Raw genomic sequence first — 17,904 nt, 5'->3', positions numbered from 1 at the left:
ACCCGTGTGCGCCTGGAGTCTGGAACCAGTGAACTTACAGAAGAGGCAGCAGGATGTGAGTTTTAAAACCACCTGCTGCAGCCAAACCATAAACAGCCATCTTTCACGTTGATCTCCCCTGTTTCCCAAAGTGCCATAGAGGCTCAGGGCCGAGGCACCATTGAGTCATCCATTCACTTCTAAGAGGGATCATGACCACCTTGCATTTGAGACCAGACCAGACCTGAGCCAGGGCAGCCTGCTGAGATCCTTTCATCTGGTGAAGCCTTTGTGGCCCAGCAGACAGTTCACATTGGCAGAGCAAGCACCAGGCGAGCACCGGAGACCCACCTCATGGCCTTTCCTTCCCTGGAGCCTTTCTCCCCCTCCTTCCTTAGACACATAACAACCAGGTCTGTCCCTGGGGACCCTTGGGGCCTGGGAGAAACAGGAACCTGATGTTAACTCCATGAAGTTCCTTCTTTGCCCTCATGACAAAACCTGGGTTCTTTGGCCACCGGGACCTGCTCAAGGCTACTCCATCCTCAGAATTTACACCATAAGCAGATGGTAGTTAGCCACATGTCTCTTTTCTCCTTGCCTACCTTCCCAACCAATTCCAGCCTTGTCCGTTGTGAGGAGGAGACACATCCACAGACCCAAATCAGGGCCCATAGTAGAAGAGCATCAAGTTAGAGAACAAGCTATTGTCTGTTGAGATTGTATGTCAACATAAAGTATGTAGTCCTAGCCACAAAGCTCTGCTCAGACAGGTTCATTCTGGGTGTCTGGGGGCTTTCTGCTTACACTGATTGATCTGAGTGATAGTACAGATCTCCAGGTTCACTACTAACATATGATGTGAGGCCTTTAGAGCCAGCCTGTAGTAAAGTTCCCTCTTCAGAGGGGTGTGCTTTGACCAGAAGCTTAGACCATTTTACATAATAATTAGTCCCAAGTCCTCTGTTCTGCCGTCCATGCATTCCCTACTTGAGCTAGCCAGCATTAACCAGCAGACATCAGCCCCAGCCCCAGCAGCCTAAAGCAGGTTAGGTTTTGAGAGAACAAGCAGAAACTGCAGTCTTCAAAGACCAAGGCACCGGGGCAGCCCTGGTGGCGCAGCAGTTTAGCGCCGCCTGCAGCCTGGGGTGTGATCCTGGGGACTCTGGATCGAGTCCCACATCGGGCTCCCTGCACGGAGCCTGCTTCTCTCTCTGCCTGTTCCTATGCCCCTCTCTCTCTCTGTGTCTCTATGAATAAATAAATAAAATCTTTAAAAAAACAAAAAAAACAAAGACCAAGGCACCACAGTAACTGACATTTGCAGTGTTTGTGACACTGACTTGCCTGCCACCCAGTGCATGAGCAGACACTGTCCACGTGTCCCATGTGGTATTTAAGATGGGCCAGGCATCCCTGGATATGTCCGGAGTTGTTGACCTCAGGCTGAGTTCGTACCTCTGTAATATATTTGTTTGTATATGGAGACAGGGAAACGGAAATGCCATCACATTACCCTCTTAATCCTCCCCTCGTGTTAAAGTGTTTCTCCTCCTGCCCTTCTGAAATAGCCTGAGTTTTAGCAGAGCTTTCCCAGGTTGTATATAATTGCTGGTCCTATCTGTCTCTCCCACCTTCAGGCTAAGCTCCAGAAGGAAAGTTAGAGCCAGGATCCCTGGGACATAGTGGCCGGGCAGAGACTGCTGGAGCATAATTGTAATTCCCCCTTGCTCTGCTGGAGACATGCTGTAATAATTCACAGCTGAGTATTTCTCCTTCCATTAGCAGGAACAGGCTTATCTTTCCATGCTGACCTTTCCCATTTGACCATCTCCATTAATTTATACTGGGTCCTACTTTCAGAGGGCATGGAGGATCAGAGTGGGGTCCTTGACTCTGTTCCAGGAAGGCCTTGGCTGCCCGGCTGCCATTCTTCAGAGCCCATGAGCAAGGAGTGGCTGGCTGTTGAGAGGGACCTGTGGAAGTCTCCAGTGTTGTAGGAGTCTTTTTTTTTTTTTTTTTTTTTAAAGATTTATTTAAGAGGGAGAGCACATAGAGTCAGGAGAGGGGTAGAGGAAAAGGGAAAGGGAAAAAGAGGAGAGAAGCAGACTCTCCCCTGAGCAGGGAGCCCAACTCAAGGCCGGACCTCATGATCCCAAGATCATGATCTGAGATGAAATCAAGGGTCCATCACTTAACCAACTGAGCAACCCAGGCACTGGTGCTGTGGAGTTTTTAATGAAGGCAGATAGAAGCATGACATGGACAAGGTGAAGGTAGAGGGGAGAGTTGGAGGGGCAATGACCTTGACCTCTGTTTCTCTGGCATCAGCCTATCACCACAGCCCCTCTACTCATTCCTCTTTCAGTTTCTTTACATTCTTTCAAACAAACAAAAAAAACCTAACACCCAGTGTGATGGTTGAAAGAAAATCACAGAGGCTTCTTTTCCCAGTCCTCCATTCTGTCGGGAACTGGGGGTTGGGAAGGGGAGCCCTGACACCAGGCAGCCCATCCCTTCTCTTTGGCCCTGAAATGCCCTGTGTCGTGAGTTCTGTTTTGGCAGCACCTTACCCTCAGAGCTGGACTGGGCGAGGACAGGCCTGCCATTGCCTGTACCTCTCCCTAAGAAGCACATGCTCTAGAAATGTGATGGGGGCCACCAGGGCCTCCCACCTGAGATGAAACCTGGCAGCAGCCAATAATTCACAAGGTAGATGATTGCAATTGTCTTGAGGGCTGGCCCTGCCCTTTGACGAAATGCGAGACCCACCAGAGCAGGACCACGGTCTAACACTGGGACTTGGCGGGGCCCCAACCTGTCCCAGATATGTGGGCTGAGCTCACCTAGGGAGGATTTTGTAAACAGTTCCTTTCTCTGGATCAGCAATAATCCAATTTTTGGATCTTGAAGCCAGGCGCTCCTAGAGGTGCCCCCCTCATAGTCCCAGGCTCTAGCTTTCTGCATCACATCCAATGACATCACTCAGGGATCAGATGGACACCGAGACTTCCACGCTTTTGGGGTTGTTCTGAGTCTCAGTGTGCTAGGACTCCCTGACCCCCACTCTCAGCCCAGCTGCTTCTGACCACAGTTGGGCAGAGCCACAGGCAGACTGTGTGCCTGCTTGGAGGCAGGCATCTCCCTGGGTTTGCTTTAAAACCCTGAGGTACCCATGAGCTTTGGATCCAGTCCCTACAGGTAAGGATGTAAGCCTGTAGGACACACCTTTGTGAGGGTCTCTGGGATAAGATTCCCTGGGGTTTCCTGGGTCAGCCATGAAGGTACTTCATTCCCTTGATAGGAAGTTCCTCCTTTCATCCAACTCAAAACGCCTCCAACTTTAAGTCAAATGCATTTCCTCTTGCTGGCCTCAGTGAGATTCCAGGCCCTTGCTTTCCTGCCCCTTCCCGCCTCCCACCCTGTGTCTCAGAGTCCTTCATCGGGTCCAATGTGATTAAATCCCCTAGACAGATGAATTGAAGCCTTTTTTGTTTGAGGGGGGGTTTAAAAGATTTTATCTATTTATTCATAAGGGACACAAAAAGAGAGGCAGAGACATAAGCAGAGGGAGAAGCAGGCTCCTCACAGGGAGCCCGACATGGGACTCAATGCCCGGACCTGGGATCAGGCCCTGAGCTGAAGGCAGATGCTCAACCGCTGAGCTACCCAGACATCCTGAATTGCAGCCTTTTGTAAATCACTTCCTGATTGTGAACTATATTTTCCTATACCAGATTTTCCTAAATTTGCCTATGGTACCTGTATTACTGGGCTCTGCATCCACAACTATTTTAAAAATAGGCATGTTTGTGCTTTCTCTCTGCCACTTTCATGTAGCCTACTGAGAGGTAGACCAAGGCAGACAGCACTCACATGGTGCAGATGAGGACTCCTCCCCTACAGGCTGAAAGGTTTACCCACGGCACACAGCCAAGAGGTCAGGGCCAGGGTCACACTCAGGTCTTCTGACTCCAAGTCCAGTGCTCCTCTCTGCACCACAGCTGCCTCCCTGAGCGTACCGGCTGCCTGGACCCGGAAAGCCCAGAGGATGCTGGGGACCAGGGGTGAGGGGTGAAGAGGAACTTGCCCAGAATTAAACTACTGGTGGACAAGTAGCCTCATCCCAACCCCTCGCCCTTCACCCTGCCCAGTGAGCCCCCCTACTGCCTGGTGAGGGGCTTGCCCCAGGCTACCTAATGCTCACAGCTTCTGCGGCAGAAATGCCAAGGTGTTTGCAAGACATTGTCCTCTCCTGAGACAGGAGTCATGATGTCCCAATTTATAAATCTCAGCACTGTTTATTCAGCAACACATTCTGAGATCCCTTCCCTACACACACACACACACACACACACACACACACACACACACACACCCCTAGAGCAGAGCATACCCTTGCCCATTAAGAGTGAGGGTCCATCCCCTCTTCCCACCCCAATCCTGGCCTGGGGGAGTGGTTTGGCCCCTCCAGATGAGGCTGGGTGCCTGGGGAAAGGCACCTCCACCAAGACACTTCCCCGAGCACTGCCTGAGGGCTGACCGCCACAGAATGCACCCTGGGGTCGGGGCTCAGCATCTGCCTCCTCAGCCTGCCCCTCCCTCCGCTCAGGTCACCCAGCTCAGAGGGAGAGAGAGGGTCCTCGAGTGACCCCCCTTCCTGTGTAGCCAGCCGGTGTTCAGTATGAACTCCCCAGAAGGCAACCCTTGGTCCCTGAGGCCTTCCCCCCGCCAGACAGAAGGAACAGCTACCGACAGACTGCATGCAAAACGGCACTCCCTACTCTTCTGGGGCTCAGAGCCATTTGCTTGCCGCGAGCCTGCCCAGAGATGCATGGGTGTCTGGATGGCTTGTCTGGGGACTTTAACCCGCTTTCTGGCGCCGGGGTCTCCTGCCTACCGAGAGACACGGAGGGAACTGCTGGCGCCGAGCGCGGTGGCCCGACTCCGCGAACTGCGGAACTGCTTAGCGCCTGCCAGCTGCGCCCCCTGGCCGAGACCCACACCCCGCTCCGGCCCGGGGCTGGGGGTGAGCCGCAAGGTGACTTTGAGCAGGCGTGGGGCACCGTGAGGGGCACGTGTATGACAATAATGGGACGTGAGTTTTCAGAGCTGTGTCCTGATCGGATGCCTTCAGCGTTGTGACTGAGCAGGGAGGGCCGTCGTACGTAGGCTAAGAGGTGCTGCTTATCCTGCTAACCGTGGAATCCCTTTGGCCCCCGGGGCACACAGGCCTGGGGGAAGTAGAGGGGGCTGTTTCTGGACGGCAGCCTTCTATGGGCATGCTCCATCCTCTCTCTGAGGCCACTTCTGCTGGCTCCATTAGTCTCTGGGTGGCTCTCCCAGCTGGAGGGAGCCAAGACCCAAACCCCCTTCTCCTAAGCCCCTCAATAGGTGGGCCTGCCCACACTCTTCCTGCATCTTCATCTGGCCAGAGGAACAAGAAGCCAAAAAAAAAAAAAAAAAAAAAAAATCTTTCCATCTTCCACTGCAGGGTCTCCTCCCCTAGCCTCTCTTTACCCTGAAACAGAACTGGCTGGTTACTTTGCATAGCAGGGGTCAGCTGCCAGGCTAAACCCAGAGTTCACTGTCTGAGCTCAGCTCGCTCCATTTTCCCTAGCCCAGAGCAAAGAAAAAAAAAAGTGTCAGACCGAGATAATACCGTCTTTGAATATCTCAGCTTGATATTTGCCTCCATGAGTGAGAAAGGCCAAATGTTATCTGCAAGTTTAATCTTCTGTATTCAGAATTCCTGCCCTCTTTGTCTGCCAGTGCATTCGCAAATCAGCCATTCACTTGCTCTAAGCCTCTGTGATTTTTTTTTTCTCTTTAACCTGTTTTTTCCATCTGCTAGTTGACTCATTTCTCAGCTCCTGCTTCCCAGGGGCCTCACTCTAGAGCCTCCTGCCCCAAGGGCACCTGGAGGTATCAGTTTCCCTTTTTCTGTGCTCAGTCACAAGCCAGATGCTGCTTGGTTTGATCTTTGTATCTCTGTGCCCCATCTCAGTCTCTGCCAGCCTGGCTGGGGTTGCGTGGTCAACCTCTTCCCATCCCCAGCACAGGCGGGTAAAAAAATCAATCCACGTTGAGCTCTTCAAGCCCCACCAGATGTGAGGGGACCGCAGGCACAGGTCCCTGGGGCAAGGTCACAGCCAAGAGTGGGGCTGCAGGTGTTAGAGGCAGCTGGTCACCGGACAGAGAGGGAAATGCCACGGGAAGCAGAGGGAGAAGATTGCAGTGAAAAGCGGCGCCTTGGAGCCAAAGTCGTGGCAATAGGCGGTGTCCGGCTTGTCTGGTTCTTCCACTTGGGTTAGCCGTAGCCCCCAAAGTGGCTGGTCCCAGACTCACCTTCAGCTTTCAAAATCAATGAGAACTTACTTTTGCAATTAAAAAAAGAATATTCCCCCCATTTTGTAAAGAAAACTGCTGCTAAGGGGAAATGAAAGATGAGACAAAATTTAACCCAGGTGCCGCTGTGGCCCTCACTGAAGAAGGAATGATGGGACTGGGGGGGAGCAGGGTGGCTACAGATGGAGGCCCAGGCGGTGTCTCCTCCCGCTGCCCCTCCTCACCACCACTCTCAGGATCTGTGGCTGTGGTCTCCTCTCTAGAGCACAGGTGCATTCCTAGCTCTTTGTCTCAGTCTGGAGTTTTATGAGGTTAAGAGAGAGCAGCCATTTCAGTCAGATATGCTTTAGCTGTAAATCGGTTCGGTCAGTATGCTCTGCATTCATACTTCTTTGTCTTTTTTTTTTTTAAACAAAAGGAAAAAAAAGTTTAAACCCCCCCCTTTCCTTCTACTGCAGGAGGTGAGTGTGTGGGTGTCCTGTAGAACCATTGGCATTCACCCAGCTTCGGCCCCAGTCTCCAGATTTGCCATCCCCACCCCACCCCCTCCCTCCATCCCCTGCTCTCCACCCCAGAAGGGGATCCCTTGCCACCATCATTACGGGTTATGTTAAGATGCCCAAATTTTCCATGACATATCCCATCCTCCGACCACGTTCAGTAGTGATGACTTTCATGCAGGGATATAAACGGGGGTGGGGGGAGGAGGTAGCCAGTGGGGGTGGGGGCGGAAAGAGGTTTGGGGGTGGGGAGGACTGGAGATCTTTTTTTGTCTTTATCTTTTTTCAAAACAAATTTGTCATTTAATGGATCCAAAAACAAACAAACAAACAAGAAAAAAAGTGAAACAAAAAACAAATTTTTAAATCCCTTCCCCAAAGATTTTTTTTTTCCTGGACACAAATTGCTTTGTTTCCTGTCACGTTTTAATATCAATATTAACACAATGTGTAGTCTAAAACTAGTTCCTTTGTAGTTTGCATGGGATGTGAATGCTGTCTCAACGTGCCCAGATCTAGACAAGACTGCATGAGCACCAATTCAGATGTGAAAACAAATCTCTCTCTCTCTCTTTTCCTCTCTCTCTTCCATATATATCTCTATTTCTATTGTGATAATTTGGTGGGCAGTGAAGCACCTCCGGTTGGTTGCCGTAGTGTGTTGAATGATTGTTTTTTTATTCTCTCTATTTTTGGAGCTCCGAGCTTCTTAGTAGTAGCCTGGGCTGAGTATTCTTGAGTCCCTGCTAATGTTTTCGCATGGCCTTGGTTGAGTGTTAGAAGTTGGGCCTCAGCTGTTTTTCTCGAGTGTTTGGCTTGTAATGACCGGTGCATGCCTGGCTTCTGGCCTCATACCCAGCTCTATTCTCTGCACACCAGTCCTGAATAGCTACAGTGCTCAACCGAATTTTGGCGCGCCCGCTTCCCCGGCAGGCTCCAACCCCGCGCGGCCCGGAGGCTTCCCGGGGGCCAACAGCCCAGGACCTGTCGCCGACCTGTACGGCCCTGCCAGCCAGGACTCCGGAGTGGGGAATTACATAAGTGCGGCCAGCCCACAGCCGGGCTCGGGCTTCGGCCACGGCATAGCTGTAAGTACCTCCCTCCCCTGCCCTCCCGCTGCCTCCTCCTTTCCCACCTGTCTCCCCTGGGAGAGGGGACCAGAAGAGCCTGGGGTTGGGGGCCGAGGAGAGGACAGTGGGTTGCCCCACCCCATCCACATTCCATCAGCCACCTAGGGCTGTTGAAATTTTCTTGAGCCACCAGCACGTGATGGAGTGGAAGGAGCATGGTCAGGTTCAGGTCCCCACTCCATACCCTCGGTCCATGCAACCTTGAGCCTCTCATATAATCCTATAATCCATCAGAATTTCACTTCCCTGGCTACAAAATGACAATAAATACACCTCCCTCCAAAGGTGGTGTGAGAATTAATGGAAATAGGATACGTCACCTGCTACCTCATAATAGGCCCTCGGCATCAGCCACCCCTGCTTGATCCCCCTGCCTTCTGGAGACAACCATATGGGCTGGGACTTGAGGAGCTTGGGAATATCCCCACACACACCTCAGGATAGCAGCCTTGGTCAGTAGAGTCCCCGGGCCTGAGGTCCAGAGGCAGCACTTGGCCCTGGGACACAGTGTGGGGTTCATGCTCCCTCCCAGGTGGTTTCCTTTGCTAATGTTTCTTCCAGTTTCCAGGTTCCAAGTAAGTTCCCATTTGCGTTCTTTAGCTGCAGCCCCGCAAAGGCCAGATGCATTTGATATTTGTAATGCTCTGTGGTTCTATAATCTAACTAATCCAGGCAATGGAAATTTGCTTAACAGATTTGCATGCTGTTTTCAGATTGTATTGTTCTTCCCCTCCTGGTGTGTGTGAGCATGAATGTGCCTGAGCCCACTCGCTCGCTGTCCCTTCCATTCGGGAAACAGAAATTTGGCCCCCCTCCATTCCAGCCAACCTCAGCATTTTGGAGGCAGTTTGGTTTGGGGCTCAGATGGGAGTGTCTGCTGTTCCAGGTCCTGTCCCTGACAGAAGAACCCTGCCCCGGGGGCTGAGCTGGAGAGAACAGAGCAAGTGCAGACAGTCCGGGCCACCAGGGCCCCCGTTCCCTGCCCACCTCCCACCCCAGCAGTGGAAAACACACACACACACACACACACACACACACACACACACACACACACACACAGAGGTACATGCACACACGCTCTCATGCACTCACTTGAGGGTACACCCATACACTCAACACACACATGCACACTCTTTCTCTCACATACTGCCTTACACACACACATGCACATTGCTGCCACCCCTGGCCTGTGCAGTCTAGGTCCATATGATTTCACTCCAAAGCCAATATCACTTAAGTCAGTAGTCTGATGAGTCAAATCCCCTCAGATGAGCTGTAGTACCAAATCCAGAGTATTATTATTCAGTTTAGAGCTGCATCAATTTGGGAGAACATCTATCACCACGTAGAGCACAACTTATTTCCATTGCCAACGCCCAGAAACACAGACCCTATTTGTTCTTGAAAACCTGGGTCTCTTGACCTGTGTGCTGTGGCACCTTTCTGGAATGACCACGCGTGGCATCACGTTTTGTCTGTGCAAGGGCTCGCTTTCTCCCCAGCTGGAGCTGTCGGGACTGTGGGCAGAGACCCTGGTTATCTTTGCCCTCCGGGGTTCAGGGCAGCAGCACCCACCATCCTGGGCACAGGCCTCCCCTTCCCAACAGCGACACACCCCCTGTGCCTCTGGCTTGGGGTGGGAAGTGGGGGCTGGAGGGCCCGGAGCTGGGGAGGATGGCCTCCGGGCCCCTTGTGGCGCAGTGTCTCAGAATTACATATTCATGCTGGCAACCACGGTCTAGTCCTAGAGATAATTTCCTTTCCCAGAATATGACAATCTGTTCCCATGTATAGCGTGCTGATGACCTTAACAATTGTGCAATTTTAGGGACCTTTGATTGCAACGGCCTTTACAAATGGATACCATTGAGCAGGTGCTTCTGTTGCCATCCCACTCTGAGGTATTACCTTCTCTGCCCTGTGTCTCCGCCCTGCCGGGCGTGTCGTACATGTATGCACGCTCGCATGCAAGTACGCACGGGCCCTGGTCTCATCGCGCCAACACTTCTCTCTCCTCTCTCCCAACCCCTTTTTGGGGGGGGGTGGGGGCAAAAAATCCAGTCTTTTATTCTCTCATCCCTTTCTCCAGCTTTGATCATGACCCTCACCTTTTTTTTAACTTTTTTTTTTCTTCTTGATTTGGTTCTTTTGATTCCTTTTCTTGATCTTCCCCACCCCTCATCTTTCTCCGTCTTGAAATACAATCAAGAGCATAGGAAACTGGAAGGTGATCTGGTGCTGTACCTGTCCCAGGGGGCCAGAAGCAGGAGAATCCTGGCCTTTGGCCAAGGCTGGGGGTGGGGGCCGGGGCCGGGGCCAGCCCTCTGGGGTCCTGTGAGATGGCCTTTCAGGTCCCTGGGCCCTTTTAGTCTACCAGAGCTCGCTGGCTTCGACTGGTGGGGTTCATGCGGTCAAACAGCCAGACTCCATCTTTTAGTGAAAAGAAAACATTTTTGCCAGTAACTGCTGAGTAATTATCCAGATTACCGCACGAAAAGCAAATTAAATTAACGACATCACCTGCGTAACGTGGATTTGGATCCCTGCCAGTTTCCTAACCTTTTAAACTGAGCTCAAGTTAATTAAACATTTTTTTTAAAATCACTCTGATGGGGATATGGAAGGGGTGGAGTGGAGAAGGGGAGATGGGGGCAGTCAGTGAAGGAGCCTCTTGCCACAGTGTCATTGGAACATGAGTATCTTGCTCTTGGGAAGAACCCCGAGAAGGAAGAGGGGTTCTCTTAGGAAACCTAAGTGCGTACTGTGTTAGCACAGTTTGGGGGCTTGAAACGTGGGTCTGTCTCTCTGGAAGAGGGAGGATGACAGCGGAGGATGGGAATGGGTCCCAGCTGGGGCATAAGTGCCTTTCTCTCTGGGAGTGGGGACATAGGAGAAGAAAGGCTGGAGATGGACTTGCCACTTTGGTTTGCAGTACGTAGGACACCTCTCATAGAGGGGGTTTTACTCTAGGCCCTCAAGTCAGCCAGGACTCTCTAGGATGGGCCCAGTTGGGGGACCAGATTGAGTTGAGCTCCATAAATCTCCTTTGGATTTCTCTAATGTTGCTGCTAAGGAATCACCTCAACTAATGCAACTGCCTCTCTTAACCAAATAAACCCCGTGTGTGAATTTTCCCCACGCCTCACCTCCATTTCCCTTCGAGCACTGACCCAGCCATTGCTGGCCAGAGCCAGAGGCCACTAACAGTTTGAAGGAGAGCTACTCACTACTAATTAATCTGGGCTTGGGGGACCAGGGGAGGTAGGGTTCCTCAGAGAACAAAGTGGACTGCTGTCTCCAAGAACTCGGGATTGGAGGTGGCTCTGGCCCTTTGTGGAGTCAGATGAGGAAGGGATGAAACAGCTACCAGGCACAGCAGATCCCTGCAAGGTCAGACACCACACTGCCCGTGCCCTCACTCTCTCTTAGAAATGAGGGCGGAATAGGGCTTCCCACCACAGCCCGTCCTCTAAGGCCACTGTGGGAATGAGGGGAGAGCATCCAGCCCATCCTCAGCATCCAGCTAGAGGAACCTGTTCTCGCAGAAGGAGAACATAGCCAAGAGAGTGGTGGTAACACCCGACCCCCCTCCAAAACGGATAAAGTGAGCCAACTGAGTGACATGTTGGAACCAAAACACACACGTTGTCCCTAACAGAGGCTTCATTCTCTGCCATTTAGCGCCATCCACAGAGGAGACGCTCATGGTTGATTCAGGGAGACTCAGCAAGTCTGGGAGTTCTGGGCCTGTTTTTATTTCCTGTAACCAAAGCTGGTTATTTGTTGCATATGTTTTTCCCTGACCTTGAGTCCTTGATGTGAAATATCATTTTTTTGGATTTTTTAAAATTTGCATTCTCAGTTATTGGCAGTCATGGACAGTATCAGATAAAGCAGGGTTTTTTTTGTTTTTTTGTTTTTTTGTTTTTTAACATTTAGCTTTGAAAACCAGAAGTGTAACCAGATTTTTTTTAAAAAGTATCACTCATCAGTTTGCAGTTCACCAGTGTAGCCGAAAACCCAGCATGGCCACATTTGCTGACCACATTTCCTGCCATTACCCCCAAGAATCCAACAGTACAGTATCAGACCAGCAAAATAGCAAGCCAGCAAAATGAGTCGCAGAGCTGTCTGCTCCCCAGTGTCAGGGTGGCAAAGATGTCAGATTTCCCAAGTCGTGATCCCAGTAAGTTGTGAGCCTGGTTGTTTCCAGACATACTCAGGAGCCCAACGCAGTCATACTTTGAAAGCGCTAGTGAAAAAATTGGAATGAATAATACGTTTGCCTGACACGTCTCTCTTCTCCTGCTTCCCACTTTATGTTCTCCTCTGGGCACCCCCGACCTTCCGCACCCTGCAGAGCATACCTGGATGTCCAGGCAAGACTGGGCGAAGTTTCTGAGTGGCCCTTTGTTTAGGTGATGTCATCAGACCTGGACCCCCACCAGCCTCACTCCCCATCCCAACCAGAGATGGCTCACTTCGGATCGAGGGTTGACTACATCTCATCATCTCACGAATCTGCTGTAATATAAGACAACAGCTTTTAAATGTGTATATAACCCATGATTTTGGTTTTGTTTTGTTTTTCTTGATGGTTTCCCTTCCTCTTCTCTCTTCCTCCCTTCTCCTTTTGAATCTCTTCGAATCACATTTGGTAGTGATTTTGACTTAGTCCTGTAGTCATATAGCTTTAATATCTAGTTGAAAGCTAATCATAGTATAATTGTTATATTAAGGTATTATTTTTTTCTTAAAAAGATTATTATTATTTTTTTTTTTTTTTTGCTCGTTTTGATTCTGTTCTCACTTTTAAAGGATGCTGAGATGGTAATATTACTCTCAATATTTTGGTACCAATTCTGAGACTGTATGGATTTTCTGGTGGAGCTTGTGCACCCACGGAAGCAAAGTGTGGAGCGGGAGGTGGGCATAAACTTTCTCCTTTGCGTCGTATAAGAAGTGAGATGTAGTAGGCTAATTAACAGACTCTATAGCAGTTCTTTTTTGTGACGTCTCTTTGTTAACCTAAGTATATCTATTTTCGGCAATAAGGTAAGGACGACAGTGTTTTGAGTGTCCTCCTTTTCTATAAGTGCTTTTTTTCTGTTGAAAGAGGTGATATTATAAGGTTTTTTGAAATTGTGAATTCTAAAAAAGAAGCGTTGTAAATACAATTCCATTAACTACATAGAAACTATTAAGAAAGAGAGAATCAAAAATATTTTTGTGAGGGAGTCGGTCCCAGGCAGTTGGATGCTCTGTGGAAGGAGGAGGGGAAGGCATGATAACCAAGTCAGTTCCCAGGCGGAAGGATACCCCGCTGCCAGGACGACCCCCCCGGGAAAAGTTAGAACACTGTTTAGCTCCTTCTGTCTGTGTGATAGACCTAAGAACTGTATTAGTGTCATACCAGCATATTAACCTCTCGTCTGTGCACAGCTTCAAATGTTACCGTCTAGTTAGATTTTTATTTAAAATATGAAAAACTGCTTTTCCCAAGACGTTTTTTAAAAAACAAAGCTACAATTTTAATATTTAACATATTTAAAGTTTCAAAGCACACCTGTTTGGCTTGGGTGGGGAGGGGTGGGGGGACATTCTTTTTCAGTCTTAATTTTTAAATATTTGATCATTTTCTATTGTCCAACCATTTCAGCACCTCCAAAGGTCCCTAGGACACTTTGCCTCTCTTTGCTCCCCTGCCCCCCACCGGCCCCCCCCCCAGCTCCAGGGGGGCCCCCCTCGGGCCAGGGGCGGATAAGCCTGCATTAATGAAACCTTTTCTCCATTCACTTCCTATTTACAAATTAGGAAAGCAACCTTTTTGGTTTATATATTTTTTTTAATACCTCAGTGCTGCAAGTATCACCAGAGAGGCTATGGAAGAATTTTTTTTTAATTTATTGTAGATGTAAACAGAATTTTAAAAATAAAAAAGTATAAACATCGCTGCACTGTGACTGGTGGGAAAAACACAGTTTCCTGTTTGCACATGTTTAACATTTGGCTGTTATAATATATGGTCCTCAGTTGGGGAAAGATACTTATGATGAAGGATATTTTTTAATTTAACTTTTTTTTAATATTGGTAATAGGTCGGCAACAGCAACTATAGAAGTACAACTCAATAGATGGCATTAAAACCTATTGTAGTGTGGATAGATATTTTTTCTTTTTTAAAATGTGATATTGACGTTTTATTAATATTTTTTAAATTGTTACGTTTATAAATTTGGTACTTAAGGCACAGCCAGTATGAGACACTGAATGCGACATTTATTATAAAGAGCTGCTGCACTCCTACTATTTTTATAAATTTTACTAACAAAGTAGACTAATGTAGACCTTCACAGACATGGTAGGGCAAAAGCCTCTTCAGACAAAAGGCTCCAAAATGCTAACTCAGAAAGAAAGAAAAAAAGCCTTTTCCAATTCCAATTAAACAGCAACGACATTTAAAAAAAAAAAAAAAAATCCTGTTTTTCCGATTAAATGTTCGGTTGTTTGGTGAGGGTTTTTTGGTTTTGTTTTGTTTTTTTCTTTCTTTCTTTCTTTCTTTTTAATCTCCAAACAACCAAGTTAAGTAAAATGCTGGGCGCTTTTAAAATATCAAAACTTGTTCAAGTGATACAATAACAAAATAGAAGTTTTATTAAAAAAAGAAAAAAGACAATAAATTCCCAGAAATTCAGTGTCTAGACTAGGGAATTTAATTACTATTTTGTCCATGTTGGTGATGTACTGTATACCCTTCCTTTCTCTGCATCCCCCGTCACCTCATAGAAGAACTCTTTGTTGATCACTGTCTGTTAATAATGTATAAAATGGCTATCTCGTAAGCGTGCTGTCCTGGTACTAGTGTAGTGACTTTTTTTCTTCTCTTTCTTCTAGTACATATTGATAGGTATAACGTAATTAAGGTTTAAAAAAAAATTAGACATAGTTATTCAGATTTAGGACCAGTAAGGATAGAACTTTCTCTTATTTATGAAAAAAAAAATGCTAATAATTTTGGGGCAGTTTTTTCCTTTCGATTTTTTGTTTTTCAATTTCAACTTTTTATTTTATTTTTGCTGATCTGATGTGGTTTCAACTAACCCAAGGTCTCATGATGTTCAAATGCCGGCAGACTCTACGGCGTTTTGTAGATTCCCACCCCCCCAACTGTGAAGGGGTGTGCCATACTACCTTAAATGCTAATGCTAGATATGCAAAACTGGATTTTTTTAATTTATTTTTTAAAAGAGGGAGGCATGGTATATTAAAATGATTTTACTAAGAGAAAAAAATATTTTTTTAAGAATGCTCAGAAGAAATTGATAATCTGTGTGAATATGTTTTAGATGTTTATAATACCTTTTGAAGAGACCCAGTAGCCCATAGCACAAATCTCGTGGAAATCTGATATGTTTTAATGTGGCTACCTAGGTTAAGGTTCACGTTAGTCCCCCCCATTCATCTAGAAGTCCATTTTGAAAGATTTTTGTAAATTATTTTAGCACTGATGTTCAGCCTTGTCTTTGTTTCAGTTAAGCTCAATGGCGAACATGGGAACCACCTTTCGCCTTCCCTGGGGGAGAAACCCTCTTGGCTGATGGCTTTCCCCCCCGGAATCACGAAATAGCCACCGGGTGACTTTCTGGCTTCCAGATCCATCTGCCTGGGACCCCCGAACTCCTCTCCTCCCGAGCAGAGGGGAGTGAGTGACGTTAGCTCCCGGACCCATTCCTGGTTCTACCCGGACGTGGAGCTGACGGGGATGACCGAGCCTCCGGTCCCCTCCCCAGGAGCCTTCTCAGCCCTGGTTTGTGGCCTTCCTCACACCCACTGGGAAAACCAGACAGACTCGCTTTCTATCCCAGTCGCTCATTGGCTTGATTCAAACGAAGCCCCGACAGGCCTTTGCGTTTCTACCCTTCATAACCTTCATCCCAATTTGAACTTGTAGCTTGGACTTTAAGGTAGCATGGCTCTATTGCTGTCAATTTAATGTCTCACTGCACAGCAATTCACAGCCAGTGAATGTTACACACATCTTGCTAGACTAGTGTAAAAATCATTGGGTAATTGTTGGTTCTAATGACCTGAAAGGTGTTCAGTTTTTGTTTTCAGTTTTTTTGTTTTTGTTTTTGGGTTGGGTTGGGGTTTTCTGTTTTTTAGGGGGTTTTTTGGCGGGGGGGGGTTCTTTTTTCATTTGGGGATTATGGAAAAAAAATTTTTTTTTGGTTCCAAATAGAAAAACAAAACCTATTTTGATCTTTAGTGCAAACGAGGGCTAGGGACTTAGCCACCACCACCACCACACTGCTTCATCCTGCCATTCGCTCACTGCAGCATAATCAAGAATAAAGCAATATAGTTTACTACATTTTTTATTGAAGGTCAGCCATGCTTTCTGTATTATATTGCATATGAAATTGTTTACAAAAGAAACACTAACTCATACTTCTCTTTATCGGTTGGGAGTGGCACGCAGGGACAGAGGGAGACTGGGGGGGTGGGGGGAGCAGGGGAGAATGTGCTTTCTTGAATGTGCTTCACCAGCCCAGCCGGGCTAACTTCCAAGGAAGAGAAGGGAGGGAGGTGGGAGGCGGTGGGGGGGTGAGCAGAGGGACCCAGGCTGGGAAGCACATTGGAGAGAGACAGCACCGGTAGGCTCCTCTGCCCTCACCCTAAGCAGAAACGCAGCAGAATCAGCTCAGCCCAGTCCTGGGCACAGACACTACACAAGGAGACGCTGTACGTTAAGCAATACTTTAATACTGTAATATGTTTGTTTTCCTTTTTTTCTTTTTTTAACCAAAAAAAAAAAAGTAAGTAAACTAAAACAAGAAATATATATAATAAAACCCACCCCTCTGGGGAAGCAACCTTAATTCAAACACTTGGCTATCAAATAATCAGAATGTATTGTCTCAGACAGGATTTCATTTCCGGGAGGCAGGGGCACGAGGGGGGCGGGGGATGGGGTCTGAGAGACAAAAGTTCCAGAGCCTCCCTAGAAGGCTCTCTGCTACTGTATTCTGTACATACTGTACCATCCTGTGTGGAATCTGTGAGTGTCCTCTTGAGTAGCGTGGGCTAGCCAATCTGCCGTTCATGGTGTATTGTAAACTCGGAATTCCATATGTAATAGGATACAAGTCTAAGCGTTTCATGTGGACATAAATGTATCTAAATAAAACTTTCCCTAGCACTGTGGCTGACCTCACCCTTACTTTTATACTTTAGTATGAAACTGATGACAACTTTGGTAGTGAGTATTTTTTTTATATATATACATATATATGTATCTATATATATATATATCTCAAGCATCTTTCAGGTCTTTGTGTGTGGCTTTCTTAAAGCCCTGTTGTAAAAAATTACTATGTGGATGGCAGTCTCTCACATCACAGATGTGGAAAGTATAATTTTATATTTGTATTTTCAAATAAATAAGTTTGTGAAAGGTTTCCATCCTCTACTGTGGTCCAGAAATCAATGTGTTTGTCTGACAAAAAAAAAATAAAATACAATAAACTGTTTTGAACAGTTGTTTGGTGTTCTTTCACTTGCAGAAGAGGGCTCGGCTCGGGGTTAGCTGTTTGTTTTTTGGGGGGCTGTCACCAATCATACCTGCCTCCCCTCAACCCTTAGCACCAGTGTTGGCCACACCACCCCCAGTGGAGAAGAAGCCCTTCCACCTGTCCCCAGGGAGCTGATGGAACATTTTTATGAAGTGACAAGAGAACACTGATGTGGAAGAACAGGCTGCAGAACACCTCAGAACCCTTGGGTGGTCAGGGAACCAACGCCAAAGGTCCTGTGAGATCATGGGATCTGGAACCGCAGATGTGTGTCAGAGTTAAGTGGCTGTCCAGGTTGCTGGCCTCAGCAACAGCCTGCAGGAGAAGGCACAGAATCAATTCCATGGCCCTCACATAGGAGTCTGAAAGGGTATC

The 17,904-nt window shown here is 47.9% G+C and overlaps 1 protein-coding gene across 19 annotated transcripts in view; it reads left to right on the top strand.

The window, feature by feature from the left end:
* Window positions 1–17,492, top strand: part of MSI2 (musashi RNA binding protein 2) — a 391,805-nt gene extending 374,313 nt beyond the window's left edge. For 5 of the 19 annotated variants that reach the window (XM_077852564.1, XM_077852562.1, XM_077852565.1 and 2 more), the window contains 3 exons: window positions 7,707–7,915; window positions 9,786–9,858; window positions 12,318–17,492. In XM_077852564.1, the coding sequence (XP_077708690.1) occupies window positions 7,707–7,915; window positions 9,786–9,827 (251 nt within the window). In that variant the 3' untranslated portion in view covers window positions 9,828–9,858; window positions 12,318–17,492. The remainder of the gene's footprint in view (window positions 1–7,706; window positions 7,916–9,785; window positions 9,859–12,317) is intronic. The other 14 variants (XM_077852568.1, XM_077852567.1, XM_077852569.1 and 11 more) reach the window with 5 other exon arrangements.
* The last annotated feature ends 412 nt before the right edge of the window (window positions 17,493–17,904 follow it).

This window comes from Canis aureus, chromosome 16 (assembly GCF_053574225.1).
Source record: "Canis aureus isolate CA01 chromosome 16, VMU_Caureus_v.1.0, whole genome shotgun sequence".
NCBI classification, from domain to species: Eukaryota; Metazoa; Chordata; class Mammalia; order Carnivora; family Canidae; genus Canis; species Canis aureus.
Note: the sequence above shows the minus strand (reverse complement) of the source record. Positions and strands in the feature narration are given on the sequence as shown.